General features: G+C 30.7%; 2 protein-coding genes and 1 non-coding gene across 3 annotated transcripts; 1 reads left to right on the top strand and 2 right to left on the bottom strand.

The window, feature by feature from the left end:
• Window positions 1–6,466: 6,466 nt before the first annotated feature.
• Window positions 6,467–10,925, top strand: LOC143558177 (protein NOI4-like). The gene is made up of 3 exons (XM_077047067.1): window positions 6,467–6,477; window positions 9,763–9,951; window positions 10,695–10,925. Exons 1-3 carry the CDS (start codon window positions 6,472–6,474, stop codon window positions 10,719–10,721), a joined length of 222 nt encoding a protein of 73 aa, XP_076903182.1. The 5' UTR covers window positions 6,467–6,471; the 3' UTR covers window positions 10,722–10,925.
• Window positions 10,176–10,249, bottom strand: TRNAW-CCA (transfer RNA tryptophan (anticodon CCA)). The gene has a single exon. It is a non-coding gene; the product is annotated as a tRNA-Trp (tRNA).
• A 236-nt stretch (window positions 10,926–11,161) lies between the features above and the next one.
• Window positions 11,162–13,114, bottom strand: LOC143558178 (transmembrane emp24 domain-containing protein p24beta2-like). The gene is made up of 4 exons (XM_077047069.1): window positions 12,905–13,114; window positions 11,926–12,112; window positions 11,731–11,838; window positions 11,162–11,301 (listed from the first exon to the last, which is right to left on the bottom strand). Exons 1-4 carry the CDS (start codon window positions 13,112–13,114, stop codon window positions 11,168–11,170), a joined length of 639 nt encoding a protein of 212 aa, XP_076903184.1. The 3' UTR covers window positions 11,162–11,167.
• Between the last annotated feature and the right edge of the window lie 2,437 nt (window positions 13,115–15,551).

Below are 15,551 nucleotides of genomic sequence, written 5' to 3' on the forward strand. Positions count from 1 at the left end.
CCCAAACAAAAATACTATATTTGACTCATGTGTCATTGAGTGAGCAGGGTATTAACTAAAATTTATATTAAAGAGTACGTAGAAATATTGACGTGCGTTTGTATTCGAATTTTAGAGACACATAACTTAGGATAAAAAAGTTAAAATATATTATACTGACTATGATCTATGTCGCACAAAACTTGTACTGAAATGTAAGGTAGTGTTTGTTATTGAGGAATGGAAGGTGGAATGTAATAAGTCATTCCAAATAAATGAAAAAAAACATGTTTGGTTATCATGCATGAATGAAATGGATCATTCCAAATGAAATGAAACTCCTTCCATTTTTAGGATTTTCATTCCTTTGGGTATGGGTGTTTTTTTTTCATTACTTCAAGGAATGAAAAAGTCAAAAAGTCAACATCATTATTACTATTATAAAATTATAATCATATTATTATTATTATTTTCTAATTATAGTTATTATATTATCATTATCGTTTTGTATATTTAATATAACTATTATTATATTAGAACTATTAATACATTATCAATATATTTTATTTTTAAATTAGATGAGTTAACATTTCATAACGCATATACAGTTTAACGATTTTGTTGCAGCACGAGATCCTAAAAATACTTATTATGAATATTCATTTATTATTAATATTATTTATTTATTTTTTATTATTATTACTAATAAAAATATTAATAATGATAAAGTGATTAATCATTTCATTCTTACATGATAACCAAACATGACAATGGAATGGTAATGATCCATTTCATTTCTTTCTCCATTCCATTACCATGTCCATTCCATTCCCTCATCTATTCCATTACCTTGTACCAAACATATCCTAAATATAAATAAGCGCATTGCAATGCTTATTCTGAGTTTAAGAAACATAATAATTTAAAAATAAAGTATGTCAAATACTAATTATAGAAAGAAATCATGCAAAATCAAACATAAAAATAAGTTAACATCAACACGTCTACTGAGAGACATAAAATAGCATTAAAATCAAAGTTGAAAATGAATTAAGTTGTAACCAGCTAGTTTAAAAATTGAGATACTATGTACACGTATAAAAAACTAATTGGCTTCTTTCATGAATATTGAATATGTGAGATAACCAACATATGCTTTTTAATATATAGGGGATTGATATTTTGAGAACCTTGTTGAGTTTTAAGAACTTAAGAACTTCATTCTTGACCACACATTTAATTAAATAGATTAGATTATGTGGTTGAGATTAAGTGTGATTAAAAAGTTAAATTATGAGAGAGTATAAATATGTAGAGTGATTACACAACTTTAAACGTCAGTTACACATATGTAATAAGTTGACTCGGTGCATAAAAAATTATGTAATTTTTTACTTATATGTAACTTACATATATCACATATGTGTAAAAAAAATTAAAAAAAAATGTTATGTTAAGTTCTTTCAAGTTCTTAAAACTCAAAGTGGTTCTCATTTGAAATCTCTCATATATATATATACACATATATATATATAACGATCCTAAAAATGTAAAGAACTCTTAATTAACGATTAAAAAAATAAGTAACATTATGGATAAGCGGTATCGGCACCGACCGATACTGGTATCTAAAATACCTGTACTAATATTTCTAAATTCTTGGTATCAGTATCAAAATGTTCAGCTTAGTACAGGTACGGTACCGATATTGAAGGTAAAATTCAAAAAACGCATACCATAACATAACAGAAAACTCAAAAACTGTTTCAAATTTTGACATCAGTGAAATGAAAATCTACACGCTAGAAATAAAAATAGTTTAAGATACTTGTCATAACTGTAGGTAACCTGATTTTTTGTTTTTTCCCTCTATTTCATATTAGATACTATCTATCTATCTATTCTAATAAAGTAAAATAATTGTAAACACTTGTCATCTTTTAGTTAATTCTTACAATTCTTTTCCCTTCAAAATTAATATCTTAATTAACCTTAATATATGTAATAAATCAATAATTATTCTTTCCTTTTATATTCTACTCATATTATCTTTATACATGTTTACAGAGAAAATATTAACATATTATATCTATCTATCTACCTATTCTAATAAAGTAAAATAACTAGGAACACATGCCACTTGGATATTCATTCTTTGCCAAAATTTCTCGCTCAAACTTTTTTCCTATTTTTAATAAAAACTTATTTACGTCAGTGTAATCAAAGCATATCAATCATTCATTTAATCAAATAACTAAGTACCTAAATTATAGAGATTAAAAATATGTGGGCATTTATCAGTATAATAAAAATATTTATATCTTTAATTTAATCATATTTACCTTTTTTTATTAAATCAATTTATAAATACTTTTCGGTATAAAAGATGAATGTGATAAAAATTAATTAATGATATTTATAGGTCTAAGAAAATCAAAACAAGAAGAAAATTATGAATGAATAGCAACTTTATTCTCATGTATTCATTCAACCTCCATGGATCCATGGAGTTTTCATCATTCTCTTTCGTAATACAACGACGTATTTTAGTCATGCTAATTTTATATATAATGTTCTCTTTTTATGTCATTATAATGAACCATCTTATCATCTTTTGTTATAATTTGCTATTTCATTAAAAAAATATAATTACAAGTTATAAAATCATTGGATGCATCTTTTTCGTAATTATGAAGAAATTGCTTGAAAATGCACCACATAATCGTATGAATATTACATTAAAAATATAATTTAAACTTATTAAACTATTTAATTTGATAACATGTAGGTTTTTTTAATTTAATCATTTAACTTCTATAGTTTAATTGTATTTTCTTTTGAGCTTCCCGTGCATCACACGGGTTCTAAAGCTAGTTACTAATAATAAAGACAATCAAAATAATTATATTGGTAGATATTTACTTTTTAATTATGAATAGTTATTATTTGATTATGGATAATTATTATATCAATAACCATATAAATTTAATATGAAATTAATTAAGAGTTTTCTAAATATACTTTTATTTTTATTTTTATTTTTATTTTTATTTTTATTTAGTTAAAAGCTTCTATTTAAGTATCCTCTATCATCAAATTAAAAATTATGTTATTTAAAATATTAAAAAAAGAAAATAATGATAATAATTGTTTTTTTATGATTGATTTCTAATGTTTTTAAATATTTAATGTCACGCCAAAGTGCATTTATAAAAACACATATTACCAATCGTATGCGTTAACAAATGTAAAAATGGGTTTTTTTTGTTATTGTTGTTGTTAAGTTAACAAATTACATTATGTTTAAATTTTTCTTTTTAGTCAACCCATGTAATATATATGTCTATTCAACCGATAAAATACAAGGGTTTTTAAAGATTTTATTAAACTTGAATAATAACTAAATTTTAATATAGTGAACAAATAAAATAAACGAGGTTTTCGTTACTCTAGAACATATGCAATACACGATAGCCATGATATCAATTCATCAGCCATATCTATATAATAATATATGTAAACGAAACCCTAAAATCCTATGTGTCGCGATGTGGTCGCTCCCTCTTTTTATGGAAGCCACCAGATTGCTTGATTTTTAAATAGAGGTCTCTCATTGATTTAACCAAAATTCATGGGTATTGGTCTTACCAAAACCAGATAGCTCTTAAACGGGTTATAACATCTCATTAAATTAAAAATTAATCTTACCAATTATTTGATATGAAAATCCAATAAAATAGGGATATACTAAAATTTAAGATCCAATTTAAAAAGAAAAAGATATTATTTATAATTAATAAAAAATTTTAAAGTAAAAAAAAAGTGGGTTATGGGTCACAAAATCCATATAGCTTTTAAATGAGTTATAGTGTATCATTTATTTATGAAACCCTTTTATTATCAAACCCTAAGTATATTATTAACTTTCTTATAATAAATAAAATTAAAATCCAAAAAATAAATATTAAGAGACGAAAAATGTAAAACAACCAATCTTTCAAGCCATCAGATTGCTTTATTTGTAAATAAAGGTTTCCTATGCATTTGACCCTGATTCACAGGTAAAGGTCTCACCAAACCCATATAGCTCTTAAACGGGCTATAACATCTCACTATATTAAAAATTAATCTCATCAAATATTTGATATGAAAATCCTATAAAATAGGGATATACTAAAAATTAATATCCTATTTTATTTAAAAAATATATTATTTATAATTAAGAAACAATTTTATAATAAAGAAAATAAACGAGTAATGTGTATCACCAAACCCAGATAGTTTTTAAACCGGATTATAACATATCATTTATTTGTGAAACCATTTTATCATCAAACATCAAGTATATTAATTATTAACTTTCTTACAATAAATAAAATTAAAATCCAAATATACATATATAAATATTAAAAACGAATAATGTAAAATAACCTCCGTAATACAGGGGATAAAATCTAGTTATATATAAACGGACCTATATTATTTGAAACAATCGTATACATACATACAAGTGTATTATGTATACCATCACGTTGGTCGTTGGCCAGGGGTGGACCCACATAGGTCGGGTCTGGGTCTCGAGACAGAAATGTTTTTTAAAAATTACTTAGAGACGGTGTATTAAATTTTGTAAGGACTCCATAAAAATTAATACTTGAAACCCATAACATTAAGGTTGAATCGGTCTAGTGGAAAATCCATTGTTTTACCTTTGAGAGGTTGTAGGTTTAAGTCTCACCGTTCTCTATTTTTGTTGTTTTTATTATTTTTTTTATTTTTTTCATATCCTAAGTCAATATTAGTTATTTAGTTAGGGTATTTGTGCGTTTCATTAGTTTCTCCCATGTAGCCATTATTAGAGGTGGCAAATGGGGTTGGGTTGGGTTGAACGAGTCATGGGTTGAAATGGGTTTCGGTCAGAATGGGTTAGGGTCATAATGGGTCAACTAAAAAAAGGGTTATTTTTGGTTTGGGTCAGAATGAGTTAGGGTCGGAACGAGTCAAAACGGATTTCGCTTTTTTTTTTACGAGAATATCGGCGGAAACATTTTAGTATTTTAGATTTTTTATTTATATTTTGAGTTATGATTTTTTTACTATTTTTTTTGAATTTTTTTCTAAGGTGTTTCCTATTAAGAACAAAAACCCCTCAAAAAATATTCAAAAATAATAAAAAAAAAATTATAACTCAAAATATAAATCAAAAACAAAAAAGTAAAAAAAACAAAAACGTTTCTTTCGTTGTCCTCGTTCCATTTTAAAAAAAATCCCACCATAAAATCGAACCGAAACTGAAAAGTCGACGGAAATGAAACAAAAAGCCAAAACCGAACAAAATCAATCGAAATCAAAAAATCGAACAAAAACAAAACTAAAAAACGGACAAAAACGAAACTGAAAACCAAAAACGAGTTCGGAATCGACCAAAAAGAAAACAAAACCCAATCCGTCCTGTGTGAAAACTCGTGTTGGCTTGAAACTTGAACCGAACCCGTTCAATCTCAAACTCGTTTCGTGCCGAAACCTGTCTCGTGCGGAAACCCATTTTGATCCGAAACATGTCACATTTCCTTAGGACACTAACCCACATCGACCCATTTCTTTGAATATGGCGACCCAATTTGACCCGAAAATTACAAGATGAAATTTTAAATGACCCATATTGACCCACTTAGTTAAAATTTCTGACCCAAACCAACCCATTTATATTTTAAAACAACCTAAATTGACCTATTTGGAATGGTTTGGGTCAAGATTACTACCCCTAGCCATTATCATCATGCAACATATATAATTGCAATGCGGGTTTTGCATATTCTTTTATTATTTATCTTGTTTATGTATATTATAATTAATCATTTATTTATGTTAGAGCTAGTTTTTCATGTTTTGGTCATGTATGTAAGATTATATATATTTAAGCTTACGTTTGTGTTTTCCGGGTATGAGTAAAAATGAATTAAAAGTCTATGTTCTATCTAGTTTATAATCTAGATTCTTTCTATTTGCTCGTTTCTAATGACACCATATTTCCGTGTTTTATTATGTTCCTCATCTCGACTCGACCTGACCCGAAAATTTTGTAAACCGAAAAAACTGAGACATGATTGACAAAAAATCCTGGATCCATCACTGTGATGTTGCTGTCCTCGGAGTAGCGTATAATTTGGCTTATATTTATTTCCTAGCTAGCTAGTGTTGTGTAAAATATAAGGAATATCTGAAAAAGAAACAAAAAAGTCAAAATGCAGTTGGCATAAACAAAAAGAAGGGCGTTTACTTGGGCTTGGTGACGTAAGCATAGGAATATGACCTGACCCACAAATTGCCAGCTGTGTATGTATAGAAGTTAGGTATTATTACTATTGCCTTCTTCATTTCATTTCTTCTTCAGAATCAAAATCAAAATTCCCCCAAAACAAAACCTTTATTACTTTCAACCAAATCAAATCAAACCCCCCAACTTCTCTAATCATAATCATAATCATAATCATGGCGGTATGTTTTCAATTTCATGTTATTAATTGCATCTTCTGCTTTGTGTTTAGATTCCTTGTGTTTATCTGCTTGTTGACTCTGTGTAATTTGGAAGAAGAAGAAGAAGATGATTGTTGATTAAACTGGTGTTGGATTCCGTTAGGTCAATGAGTTAGTTAGTCAATTGAATTCAATTCAATCATCATAGTCATCTTATCTATGGATTCTGCTAGTATTAGTACTAATCACTCACACTTTGACTTTATTTATCAGTTTTCACTTTTCTATTTCTTACTTGTGGATTCACCATCCTTTATGCACAACCTAAGCAGTTATTGTGGAAAAATATCGGATATTGGTCAGTGAGATATCGTGGGGTATCGGTAATTTTAATATTATGTAGAATTTATATATATATATATATATCACTTTATCACAACAATTCAGTATATTCTCCTACTATTAACAAATTAACCTTTTGCGACACTAACAATTGTAGCAAGATTAAGACTCAAAACACCAACATGAAACACTAAAAGTTGAAAATTAAGACTTAAAACACTGATATCGGTCAATATCGGTGATATATCGGTGAAATACTGGTCAATATTGCCGATATTATCGGTACCGATATTTTGACCGATATTTCACATCAGGACCGATCCGGACCGATTATGTTCAACAAACCGGTCTCAACCCAAACTCAAATCCACCATAAACCATTTTTGACTTTTTTGCTGACCAGACTGAGCCGGTTTCCAGTTTCGGGTTTTAGACCGGTTTGTGCACCTCTATGCAGAACTAGAGGTGCTCAAAAAAACCGGTTTCTGAACTGAACTGGCAACCAGAACCGAAACCGGTTACCGTATCTATTTGAAACTGCTTTGGACCCAGTTGAAACCAGCTTGTAATCCTCTCCATCGAAACCGGTTCCAAACCAGTGAAACTGTACCGGTCAGGAAACCAATTTGTGCTCAACCTGGTTTTGACTTTTTGTTGACCAACCTGAACGGGTTTTTACGTTGGAACTGGTTTGTGCGCCTCTATGCAGAACTTCGGTATTAGTTTTGCAAATGAAGTTCTTAAATTTGCACATATGGTAACTGTTAGTTTGACATAAAAAAGTCAAATTTATTATTATGAAGCATGATTATCTTTTGTTAGGGTATGAATATATGATTGTGTGACTCCTTTTTGGCCTTGCAAAGAGTATAAGATATGATATAGGTACAACCTTTTTCTTATTTACTAATTGTATATTATCTTAACGAAACTGGTTCATTTTTGGACACGTAATAAATATATTCTCTCATATTATGTATGCGTGTATGACCAATAATTGTTTCTTCAATAAAGTGCTAGAGTTGTCTACATTCGCAACAATAATCCATATTCGTTTTGGGTTAGGAGGGGACACAGTTTTGGAATATTAATAAGAAGGGACCTGGTACAGTTTTTAGAAGCCCCACAAGGAAAATGTGGAAAGATTGAAATTATTAGAGAATAGAAATGTCATGTCGTATTTGTCATCACATGTGATGATCACCATCGCGGACCATGCTGTGTCATCACCTCTTCATTTCAACAATGTAGGTGGTAAATTAAGGCTTTGCAAAAGGATTTCTAGACACAAAAACCTAATGAAACCAAAACATGTCTTACCCATTGGCTCTAGGGATGCAAACGATCCGAGCCCGAGACTTACACTACTCGAGCTCAGCTCGCTAAGCTTTCTTGAAGCTCGAACTCGGTTCGATTTGATTCGAGCCTATATATTTGGGATTGAGCTCTGCTCGTATACAGAATTTGAAGCTGGAGATCGGCTCGGCTCTAGCTAATTTGAGAAAAACCTTAAAGGAGCCTAAGCTCAGCTTAAGCTCGTGTGTGGTACCTTAAACAAGCCAAAGCTTGGCTCGAGCTTAGTTCTGCAGTATGAAATTTAGAGTGCAAACAAGCTGAGCCGGAACTCGACTCGGCTCAAACTCGACTTGTTTTGACGTAGGGGGGCTCGAGCTAGGCTTAGGCTTCGCTCGTTTTTATTTATCAATCGAATTTATATACATTTATATATTTTTTTAATTTAGTTATTTTTATCGTAATTTTTTATTTAATTATTATTATATAAATGTATTGTTAGTTTTAATCGTTATGTTCACAGGCTATGAAATGGGTCAGCTGCAACCCTTGCTATTTTACTGCTGTTAAAGCTTTAAACTTGGGTAATTTTTGTAATAGGTAAGATAAGCAACTGGTGTGTCAAGTTGTTTTATTAGATAAGATAAACTCAGTTAGCATTTCTAGGAAGATGAGGTTCCAAGCTGTGCGAGTTGTAAGGGCAGGTTTCTGCAGGTTACGAGCTGGTTAGTATTTAGTATATAGGTAGTTCAAGTGTCGTTGTAAGGTGTGGTGGTTTGATCCTCTCTAATACACAAAATCAGTTGTGTGCCTTTTGTTATCCAGCATATATACTTAATACATTAAATAAAGTTATATAAGTAATAGGCGATTAGGCTCGTTCAGGCTTGCTCGTTTAACCAACTTGAGCTTGATAAATGAAGCTCGGGCTCAGGCTCAAGCTCGTTTATTTAGCAAGCTTATTTTAAGGCTCGAGAATCGTTTAAGTTTGGATCTATTCGAGCTTTTAGTGAGCCGATCTCGAGTAGCTCACGAGCCGGCTCGGCTCATTTGCACCCCTGGTAAAGCTAGTATATAGAAGTCCAAAAGAGTTAAAGCTTAAAAATACACAAGGCTCATTAAGGCTCGATGAGCCTAAATGATCTTCCAATACAAGGCTTGAGCGGGCTCGATAACTAAACAGGCTTTGTTTGAGGCTTGGGCTCGGCTGTGGCTTGATAACGCTCGGCTTGTTTCAGGTTTTTTGATATCAATTTGATCTCGAGTAGCTTGCGAGCGGCTCGGTGCGTTTGCACCCCGAATTGGCTCCACTTGTTACTCATGACTTTGACGTATTGAATGTGTTATATAAACTTGTAGTTACGATACATGATGCTTTGTACATATCAAAACCAGAAAGATAATTTTGTGTAGATCATGGGGAAAAACAAGCAAACATAAACGAGTAGAACATCTATATAATTTGGTATTATGGTGTATAGCCATTGTTATTAGTTTGCATTAATCTTTGAATTAAAACCCCTAATATGTAAGCATCTCTGAATGTTTGGATGAACGTGCTACACATTTACAAATAGTATAAAACTTGGCAAGCTCCACTTTTTCTTGGTATGCTATTTTATACCACATTTGTAAATGAATGAAAGCTAATTAAAGGTTAAATATTTACAGGAAAAAGGTCCACCGTTGCCAAAGTTTGGTGACTGGGATGTGAACGACCCAGCATCAGCCGAGGGATTTACTGTTATTTTCAACAAGGCTAGGAATGAGAAAAAAGCAGGTGGCACATCAGACTCGCCACCTAAAACCGACTCTACATATGATAAGTCCGGGACAGCTACTCTTGGGAAGCCTCAATCTGTAAGCCCGTTATGCATTGTGTTGACTTGCTTAGAATACGAACTTATTAAAAAAACTCATATCGTGTTTGTGTTTTTTACCGATACGACCACTAAAGAATTGCTTATACACTAAACAGCTGCTTATGCACACTTACTAAAAGACTGATATTTATTCATATTAAATTCATTAGGCCAGCGTGAAACTAAGAAAGAGAGATGTGCCTAAGGCGTAAACAAACTGTGCACGCTCTGTAGGATTTGAACCTACAACATCGGGTTTTGGAGACCCACGTTCTACCGAACTGAACTAAAAGCGCTTTCTTATCAAAACAGACGACTGCTGAAAATTTCAACTAAAAAATAAAAAAAAAAATGAAATGATTTTTTATTATCACAATTGAAGTAATGAGTCTCCCATATATCGGGAGGCTCATTACAAATTAGTGGTTATGGGTTCGAGAACCTGCCCTAAAAATGTAGATGTTATATTAGAGGTGACCAAATGATTGGGTCGAGTTTGGTTGTAAATGAAATAATGCGTTTAGGTTAAACATGGCTACGTGTCGTGTTCGTGTGAAGCCATGAAAAATCGTGTGTCAAATATAATTACAAAAGTTATAGTTTTTTGCTTCATTTTTTTACTAATTTTTTTTATCATTGTACCTGGTTGACAGATAAAACATAACCTGACTTGACTCATTCAACTGTTGGTTTTCAAAAATTTGTTAAATTGTTTTTTTTAATTGTGTTTTTGTTTTGCAGAAAAAATGGTTCTGCTGCATGGCATAAAAGTGATGAGAGACTCCTTGTATCTTGTCGGGCCGGTGTTCATTCTGCTTTGATTTTTATGATGATAATGTAAACCTTGAACAGTTGAACAACTATATGCTTGTGATTGCCTTTGTTCACCCTTTCCTTCTTAAAAAAATGTTTTTTTTTTATTTATTTTTACTCGTCACCTAATATCTTTCATTTTTGGTTTAAAATTGTGCCAGGTTGGCAGACTGAATTGATGAACCGAACATGATCCATGCATTTAAACAGCGATCCTTGTAAAATACTTCTTTTATTCTAATTACAAACATGTTAAACAGGCTGAATAGGTTTAAATAAAACATAACAATTATTAAATGGGTTAGACAATACAAATCACTACGAGGTAAAAATTGAAAAAGTGTTAAATAACTTTCAGCTTATACAAAGACGTATGGTGAGATACGAGGCACGGGATCATATTAAACTCTTGAAGTCCCGAGCTTGCGCTCAAACAAACGTTGAAGAAGATAAACCTGAACTATACTGGCACCTACCAGTGCTAAAGATTCAATTATTGCCTTGTGAACTGCTCTCTTACTCATTCCTTCATTTACTGCACTCAAAAATACAAATCAGCAAGTCAGACACAAAAAGTTGACTTTTGAAGTCAAAACAACTATGGTTCATAGCTTCATAAATGATGTAAAGTTTATAAACCATCAAAGAACCTTTTGTCACTACATTGAGTTTATGATTGGTACAGAAACTGCATAAAGTAATTACGAGCTCGAGATAGAATTCGTGTTTATAATATGGTATGTAACTAACAAGCTTTGATACAAAAGTCAAAGAAGTCAAACAAGCCATGACTCAAAATTTCATAACTGACACAAATGCTTCCAATCATCGACAACACTTTCATCCGTGTTTCATTTTTATAACCCTTAGTATAAATATAAACATTAAATTTGTACGAACTAAGTGCTGGAAAATATTTGACCTCAAAAGTCAAAAGGAAGAAAGTGCTGGGTTATGATTATACCTACTGCCTGTCGATCGGTTTCCGCCTCTAACCAATGCTGCTCAAACTGAATGTTGTAAAGAGCTTCCTCTAATCTTGATATTTGTTCAAATAACGGGTTGAAATGCTCTACAAATGGTTATTAATCCACAGGTCAAACGGTAACAAAATAAGTATACAAAACCGATTAACTAATCACTTAAAGTATACGCTTACCATCCTTGGCGTGCTGATCATGGTATGCAAAATGGGCAACTTGAACATCAAAGTCTACGGTTTCATGATATGGAGATTTGTTTGTAAAACAAAAATGATATACACCTTTTTTGTGAGCCGAAAATTCATATCTCTCACTAGTTTTGTCATGTGTCTCGTGTATATGCTCGTCTTCCGGGCCTTTTATCTGGAATTGTTAAGCACAATACTTTAGAATTTTCAAGCCCATTAACTAAAAAATCCACTGTTGACTTTTAAAAGTCAAAAAAAATTCTCAGCTTCAAAACAGACTGAAGTAAATTTGTATATGATAATTATACAAATACTTGATGAGAGTTAGAGATGGTTAGCTAATTTTAGATTTTACATAATCTACTAAAATCAGTTTTATTATATTAACTTCACATATCTCAAAAGTCAGCTTTAAGCCGTGTTCGGTTTGCAGAATTTGTTGGAACTAGAATCCATTCCTTCAAATTCCTTTACAAAGTTCAAGAGTCCGTCGCCTATTGAAGGAATATTTTTATCAAAATACTTCTAAATCAAATAGAATCCAGTCCTGCATTTTCTCAATAAATTGTGCAATTTAAATTTTTAAAAGGTTACATGAATAAGAAATTAATAAAAATTTAGTTTACATACAATTACAAGTAGTAGTAGTAGTAGTAATGAACATATATAAAATATATAAAACAAAGAATAAAGTACAAAAGGATTCTAATAAAGGACAATTCTATTATTTGTCATAATATATATTCCAACTCTTTAGACAAATATACAAACCAAGCATGATCACACAAAATAACGAATTCTAAAATCCATTTCGTTCTATCGGCCAAACAAATTATGAAATCAAATTTATTAAAATTACGAAAACATATATACGGTAACACGATCATCAGGCATCATCACATCAATCAAAGGAAATACATATAAGATGATATAATATCCGCAGAGAATAAATAATTAAGAAAATTACGAGAAGATCAACAGCGTCTTCGGTGAAATGCCACATAGTTTCGGCCTTAATAACAACGAACGACACATGAACCATGTCGCCTTCGTATTCAACGTTGTGTGACAGACACTCTTCTTTGTCGATCACAAATCTAATCCCGAAAACCTCCCTTAATAGCATCGAACGAACAACGATAATCATTAGACATAATCTCAATGTGGCAACAGCCATCTCCAGTGCGATAATAGTTTCGACGAAAAAGGAAGGATAGATCTAGTATTGTGTTTGTATAGGAGTGGGAGCTTATTACTTATTAGTTGTTACCGGCGCCTTAATTAAAGTACTACTTTGGAACAACTCCAACTTGTCGGCTAAACTTATGTTGTTTCCGTTAACATTACAAAACAACCCTTGTACTTTATTTACATATATTTATGGAAAATTGACCAAACCAATTCTTTAACTAGCCCCCCAAACTAGAAAACACTAAAAAAAAAAAATAATACCATTTTCTAAATGGTAGGAACAGATCTTTTTGACACCATTCTATTTTTTTTAACTAAACAAATCTATACACGTAATCGGTCGAGCCCGACCATTTTTTAAATAAACCGATCGCTTAGTTTTGGAACCGACAGTTTATTAAACAGTCGGTCCGACGGTTTAAAAACCTTTAAACGGTCGACCAACGGATCTATTCCGTCGGGCCTTCATATCTATTAGTTTTTTTAAAAATGGTCGGGCCCAACCATTTAAGTGTATACGTGTCAGGACGTGATTGGTTTAAAAATGAAAGGGTGTAAAAAGATCTGCCAAGTGTCAGTTCTATTACGGTGGATCATACCATTTAAAAAATGATCATTTTTAGTGTTTTTTTAGTTTGGAGGGTAGTAAAAAATTGGTTTGATCAAATGAGCCAATTTTGGCCGTTTCTTAGTTTGTTATTGTGTAGATTAGTTGTACATTTCTTAGTTTGTAGCCCATGGGCCATGGCCCATTTTACGATATTGGTTTGATACTTTGGTGGTTTCTATTTTAATTTTGTATATTATTCATTCTAATTACTTAGATATTGTTTCGATTTACTTAACATTGTATGCTAAAGCTTTGGGGAAACTCATCTAACATATCATGGTTGTACAACTAATTACCAAAAAAAAACATAATGTTTAATGTTTAAAAGTTATATACTTCATGAAAAATGAAGACTTCAGAATTTGACATTGTCTAAAGAAAGTGTATGTACTTTAAACGCTTTATCTGACAGCCGAACCCATCAATTAACCACTTATTTCGGTGACACGTGACACTTTTACATAGAAAGCGTCTACACAAATGTCTTATAAGGGGAAATGCTTAAAAACAAGACGTTTATTTGAAACGTCTAAATATGAACATGAAATTAGAGGACACGTGATACAAAAAAAAAAAAATAATTTTTACATAATCTTTTTTTAGAGCTTTACATATAAACACATGTAGGAGACGTTTTAATAAACATTTTATAAATAAGTTAAAAAAATGGTTTTACAAAACTATTTTTTTTTTAAATTGGAATGTTTTCTACATGTATTTATATATAAAAGCTCAAAATAAAAAAAATGATGCCAAGACTATTTTTTCACATGCGAAATCGAGTTTTTCTTTTCTTTTGTTGATATTTATATTTAATTCTCTTAATACTTTCACATATTTATACTCTCTCAGCTCTCACCCAAACAAATAAAATAAAAAAAAACTCTAAAATATACTTTCACGTAATGGATCTGATTTATTACTATGTTTAATGCTCTAACTTTTTAGATTAATTATTTTTAACGCGTTTAACTTATTAATTAATTATTTTTAACTAGGTAGTTGAACCGATAAATAATTAGTTACATTTTTATTGTAAATTTATCGTTATTCGGTTTTTACATTTATTGATCATTTATTTTTGTTTTTACGTATCGATTCACATTAATTTAATTTAAAAATAATTAATTTTTTATATTCTAAAAATAAATTGAAACGGTGAAAACTAAGACCAAATAAGATGATATCGTGCTGTTTAGGACAAAATGGGACGAACTATTCAAGCAGTTATGAATTAATAATAATAATAATAATTAAATATATTTGTAAAGTATGTGTAATGATAAAGTCAATTAAGTATATAAAGTATAGGTTTTGGTTAAATAAATTTATAAAGTATAGAGTTATTAAGTTCAAGCAAATCTATAAGGGTTATTTTGTATTTAAGGAAAGAAAAGTGAACATCTATAGCTCGTAAAGATTTACCATGGCATGATTAAGTAAATAAAAACAATGGTAATTACATAAGATAGTTGCACCATATACATTAGGCCACATTGACCGAAGCCAGGAAAAAGTCAATGCAAACTGTGATAAAATGGGAACCCCCCCTCTCCGTCTAGGTTTTTTTTTCCACACGAATCAGTAATCAGTCACCGGTTTTTTATGGATGGGATTGTGGAGTGGCCTGCTATTTTATTTTAAAAATAATCCATCAATCTTACATATATACATCACTCTCAATATTTTCACATATTTATGTTCTCTTAACTCTTCTTCATCCATCCAAATTAAAAAAAAAAGCTCACTCTAAAATATAGTTTCACATAGCGGATCCGATTCATTACTACGTTTAATGCTCTAACTTTTTAAA

The sequence above is a fragment of the Bidens hawaiensis genome, unplaced genomic scaffold, assembly GCF_021521415.1.
Source record: "Bidens hawaiensis isolate Kalapana, Puna unplaced genomic scaffold, B.hawaiensis_p1.1 tig00019347_1, whole genome shotgun sequence".
In the NCBI taxonomy this organism is placed as follows: Eukaryota; Viridiplantae; Streptophyta; class Magnoliopsida; order Asterales; family Asteraceae; genus Bidens; species Bidens hawaiensis.